Here is a 4,720-nt window from a genome sequence, read left to right as displayed (position 1 = left end):
TTCTTTATGTGATGGTGCCACCGTATTATTCCAATCCAAATATGCAAGATCTTATTTAGGACTGCCGAGGGTTAACTTAGGTACTTTCAGTCTCATTCTAGCCAGTATGGAAGCTATGTCCTCACATAGTGGACGGCAGTCGATCGACGAAGTAAATCTTGTTATGAGGCCAGTGTAGACCGATTTCAGTGATTCATCGACGGACGGTCGACTATGTGTGGACACAAGCTCAAGGGTAGGTATATCTCCATTTCACTTACCACCACTGGTGACTCCCCAGTTTGAATCCAAGTCTCTATATTCTGCCCACAAAAGGCTGTACTTCATTTTTAAGAATACCTATAAACCTGTCCAACCACCTCTAAACGAATAAATTGAAGCGCGGTTGATTTTGAACCTTTTTTTTAAAACAATAGAGTTTACCCAGATTTGATATTTTTTGTAGATACGAACAGCAAGGTTTACAGGGTCATAAAGCGGTAATTTGTCTATTACCGTGTACAAAAAGTATGATACCAAATTGGAACTCGGACACCAAATTTCAAGGATCGACGTGTCATTGATTCAAGGAACACAAATTTCAAAGTGTCATCAAAATCGGACCAGGCAATTAGGCGTTTATAGCGGAAAAACAAACACATCTAAACCAAATGCAAAATGGTCGAGTTAAAACATAGACCCTTACTTCGTTCGGTCAATGTATATGGGAAGTACTTACCACGAAGTGGACGGGAAATAGGTCTGTAATACTTACCACCAGAGTGGACAAGGGATAGGAATACCGAGTATAGTGGGACACTAGAGATACCATGTCCACCTGAGCTATGTCCAAATGTCCACTAGAGGAGGGTAAGAATGAGGAGGGGGAGGAGGGAGGATATGGGGTGCCACCCTACTCCTGCACCCCATGCTACAAATGGGGTTTCTGTTTCGTGATCCGAACCATCTCCATGTGAACCTGAGAAATAGATGAGTAGTTTGAAGTATCGATAACAATATATTCGATATCTAATATCGATATGTTAGACTCCATCATCACTTCACGCACTGGCATGATCGAAAGTACTCAAAACCGCGTTCACGTTGGAAAAATCAACAAAGGTACAAAAGTATAGCAAGGTATACAAAATCTTGGCCCTTAGCGTGTATATAGAAAGTAATAAGAACTTTTAGGCAATTGAATCAACTTAACCAAGTTTACACAAGTGAAATATTTTCGTTCTACAGCTACACACAAAACACAATGATTGAACATTCAAAATCATCTGCAATTAGGACTATTAGGACATAGAATTCTTACCCCAATCAGTCATGCCATGGTCAGAAGAATAAATGAAAGCTGTCTTGTTGTCATGATTATAATAAGAGCTGAGGGTATGTACCATGGCTTTCACGATACCATCCACAGCCTCAATATTGTCCCCATATTCCCTGCAAACAAGAAACATGAACATAATAATAGAGCTTATTTATACAGGAAGTTCATGAAGTCTTTTCCAGGGGTGGGTTTCTCGACAACTGCTTGGATTGCTTAGAATAACAAAAATGGCAAAACATTTCCCAATATTTTAGGTGATCTTCTTTTTTGCCATAAAGTTGTGGGCTGACCCTCCCATTATGGCACAACTTAAATATCTTAAGTGAGGACATTCTATTTATGACTCATATCAAAGGTCTTAAAAGACCTACTGATTTATTATTATTATTATTTTTTTTTAACTTTCTAGAACAGGATCCTTCCTTACTTTGAGTGTGGTTTGAAGTTGTGCCCTGCTGTGTCAGGTCCTAGGAAATGCAACAGGAAGATGACCTTGTCTTGATTCAAAATGGCGGAATCCTTATTGTCTCTAAGATATTGGATAGTTTTGTTTCCCACCCAATAGTTGAGTTGAGCCTCATTGTTAAATTGCTGCTCATTTTCATCATAAAATTCAAAATGCATTCTCTCCTTGACATTTTGTTTGAAACCTGAGAATCCATCATAACAAGGAAGGGTTTAGTAGACTGATTCCTATTACTTATGTAAAAATATTTACTAACAGCCTAGTTAGATTGAAAAGTATTGCACCTGCCTTCTAATCTTTAGGTCATGGGTTTGATTGCATCCAAGGCTAAATTTATTGCTTTATTTTGAACAGACAAGGTTTGTTCTTGGAGCATTTATGGAGCATCTAAGTAGAAAGACAAGATAGGAGAATATATCCTGTGACCTGTCCTTCTCTCTTCAATTCCGGGATCATAAAACCTACACTGTTACAGTTCCCTCTATCAAACCTATACAAAAAGTTGGGAATTATGGGAACAAATTACCTCGTGTGAACATTTTGAGAACATCTGGACTACCAAACGCCACAGAAAATTCACTTTGATTGAAGATGTGATCAAATTCTACTGGATTGTCTTGCCAACCCTGAAATTTGTAAAGCATACTAGGTAGGTAAAATGTAGAGGCAATGGGTATACAAAGTAAATACTTATTTGAAAAACTGAATTTCTAATTTTGTGAGAGAAAAGGCCCAATACCTACCTGATTATCTGCATATCATAATAACAGAGCTTATTTAAATACAGCTTGAACACAACTAAAAACAAGAAAATTGTGAACACTAACAGGTAAAATACATAAAAACATTATTTTTATTATTACCTTAAAGATAGCAGATGGATCTTCATAGAACCCTGCCAGCATTGCAATAGCACCTGGCCTGGTCTCTGTCGGAACTTGTGTGTGAGCGATCCCACCACATGCTTCATTGTTTGCCAGCAATGTCCTGGAATAACAAAAAATAATGGATATTTATTTATTTATTCAACCATTAGGGCTGAAAGTCTAAAAATAATTTTGCATATCTACCCTAAGGGCCAAAAGCCTAAAAGCAATTTTATAAATACTGCATTTTGCATTTCACAATGTTCGAAAATCATAGAAAATAATATGAGGACTAGTCCGTAATATTTTCCCTTTGGGTAATATTGATTCCTTTTTTCTTCCTCCAAGTTTTTTCTGGTATAGGGTCTGAATAAAACTTACCTAATGTATGGAGAATGACTGGAATTTCTATCCGTAACTTCATAGAATTTCTCCGACCGGACACCATCTGCAAAAAATATAACCACTCTCTTGGCCAACTGAATCCCCTGAGCTTTTACAGAGACAGGAATATTGTCAATGATTGGTGATTTGAAGTAGATTTCAAAAATGGACAGGAAGAACAGCACATGAATGAAAAATAACACAATGAACACATTCATGGTAGGACTATAAAGAATCTAGGCATAATCCTTTAAACTATTCAAGTATCTATCCAGTCAAGGAGATTATAATGATGCAAGAAATGTTTCATTTTTGTGGACTGTCAAACTAGGGATCACAGACAAGATGTTCACCTGCCGTTCCTAAGTTTTGCTGGAAAGAGAAAGAAAACACTCACAGTATATAGCAGAAAAAAATGAAAGAAAGCACCCAACCCAGCAAAAATGCAAAAACTCCAGGCAAAGTGCAAACAGCAAACAGCACCACTGCAACAGCAGTTAGGCAAGAAAACTTTTCAAAAAGTTTACATTTTTTGAATTTCCCGCTTTCGCATAGTCAGTTTTTTTTTACATGTGAGAACCTAGCCATGTTTGAAGACTGGCAGTCTATGTCATAAACTTTATGGGCAGTCTAAAATTTTATTTTGATTTTTTCCCCGATTCTGATTTTTCTGTGACCTTTTGGATTTGGAACAAGAAAATTTGGATTTATCCGGCCTGAATTTGAGAAAATCAAGTTTCCTGCTTCCTGAATAGCTTAAACGGCATACAAAATGTCTCTCCCACCTCCAGTTAGTGTATCACCTCTCATCAAGGTAAGTTATTGATCCAGGGGCAAGTGTCTAGTCAAGGAAGGGATGATAAGGCCGACCATTTTTCAATGGTAAAATGACCAAGGCATGCCCTGAGGTCTGTTCTTATTCCTTGCATAGGATTAAACATTGCACTGATTTAGTTGAGTCAATATTTTTCTGCATGAAGTGTGAGGAGTATGGTACCTATGAGGTTCAAGCACAACATCAAAAATCAAGGGATAGAGCTCTGAAACACCTATAATGTCAAATGTCAGTCCTAGAGTATGGGGTACTTAATCCCAGGGTTTACAATCTCTTTCAGTCAAATGTTGCTTAAGAAAATATTTAGGCATGGGGAATGTCAGCATACTCATGGGTAACATGTGACTGTAAAATGAGATTGTAGGTCAATAATCAAAAGATCTCAAATGATGGAAATTTTATCATCTCTCTATTTCTCACATTGTTTCAGTTTGCCCGATGGACCATGCTTAGTGCTGGAATCCTGTACGGAGTGTCCCGACAATCTAGTCTGGAAAAGAAAGAAGAAAAGCTGAGAGTGATCAGAGCACAGAAGAAAGCCATCAAGGATGCCAAGCTTGCGGAAGAAAAGAAGAGAGCTAATGAAGGTTTGTTAATTTCTTTCTCTGTCAATGAACCTGATTGAGGGCTTCTATTTAAGAAGGGTCAATCTATTTGGGCCCTTATGGAGTATAACTGCTTTTCTGATGTGGAATAGTGTCAAGAATCAGTTTGAAGAAGAATCATGTTGCTATCTTCATTATTCATCAAGATTTACAAGTTTTTATGAAATCTTTGTAAAATACTTTTCAGTGGGGAAAAAATAAACTGAATATGGGTAGTTCTCCAATATCCTAACAAATCAAATGTTT

General features: G+C 37.4%; 3 protein-coding genes across 3 annotated transcripts in view; 1 reads left to right on the top strand and 2 right to left on the bottom strand.

The window, feature by feature from the left end:
* LOC103521798 (GPI ethanolamine phosphate transferase 1-like) overlaps positions 1–3,423 on the bottom strand; it is a gene marked incomplete at its 3' end in the record, with an annotated part of 12,700 nt that extends 9,277 nt beyond the window's left edge. Inside the window, exon 1 of the mRNA XM_008486904.2 lies at positions 3,271–3,423. The remainder of the gene's footprint in view (positions 1–3,270) is intronic.
* On the bottom strand, positions 815–3,289 carry LOC103521796 (GPI ethanolamine phosphate transferase 1-like). The gene is made up of 6 exons (XM_008486902.3): positions 3,032–3,289; positions 2,648–2,771; positions 2,311–2,410; positions 1,746–1,968; positions 1,301–1,431; positions 815–958 (listed from the first exon to the last, which is right to left on the bottom strand). The coding sequence occupies exons 1-6, from the start codon at positions 3,250–3,252 to the stop codon at positions 840–842; spliced, it is 918 nt and encodes a 305-aa protein (XP_008485124.1). The 5' UTR covers positions 3,253–3,289; the 3' UTR covers positions 815–839.
* A 253-nt stretch (positions 3,424–3,676) lies between the features above and the next one.
* On the top strand, positions 3,677–4,509 carry LOC103521795 (ATP synthase subunit e, mitochondrial-like). Its single transcript, XM_008486901.3, has 2 exons — positions 3,677–3,848; positions 4,300–4,509. The coding sequence occupies exons 1-2, from the start codon at positions 3,807–3,809 to the stop codon at positions 4,492–4,494; spliced, it is 237 nt and encodes a 78-aa protein (XP_008485123.2). The 5' UTR covers positions 3,677–3,806; the 3' UTR covers positions 4,495–4,509.
* Positions 4,510–4,720: the final 211 nt, after the last annotated feature.

Source organism: Diaphorina citri, unplaced genomic scaffold, assembly GCF_000475195.1.
Source record: "Diaphorina citri unplaced genomic scaffold, Diaci psyllid genome assembly version 1.1 scaffold5965, whole genome shotgun sequence".
Lineage (NCBI taxonomy): Eukaryota > Metazoa > Arthropoda > Insecta > Hemiptera > Psyllidae > Diaphorina > Diaphorina citri.
This window is presented reverse-complemented; position numbering and strand designations above follow the sequence as displayed.

Coding starts and splice junctions, on each gene's coding strand:
- LOC103521796 (XM_008486902.3), bottom strand. CDS start 3,252: ATGAATGTGTTCATTGTGTTATTTTTCATTCATGTGCTGTTCTTCCTG. Junction 1,969..2,310: donor TCTCAAAATGTTCACACGAG/GTAATTTGTTCC, acceptor ATGGATTCTCAG/GTTTCAAACAAAATGTCAAG. Junction 959..1,300: donor CCATGGCATGACTGATTGGG/GTAAGAATTCTA, acceptor TCTATTTCTCAG/GTTCACATGGAGATGGTTCG.
- LOC103521795 (XM_008486901.3), top strand. CDS start 3,807: ATGTCTCTCCCACCTCCAGTTAGTGTATCACCTCTCATCAAG. Junction 3,849..4,299: donor GTGTATCACCTCTCATCAAG/GTAAGTTATTGA, acceptor ACATTGTTTCAG/TTTGCCCGATGGACCATGCT.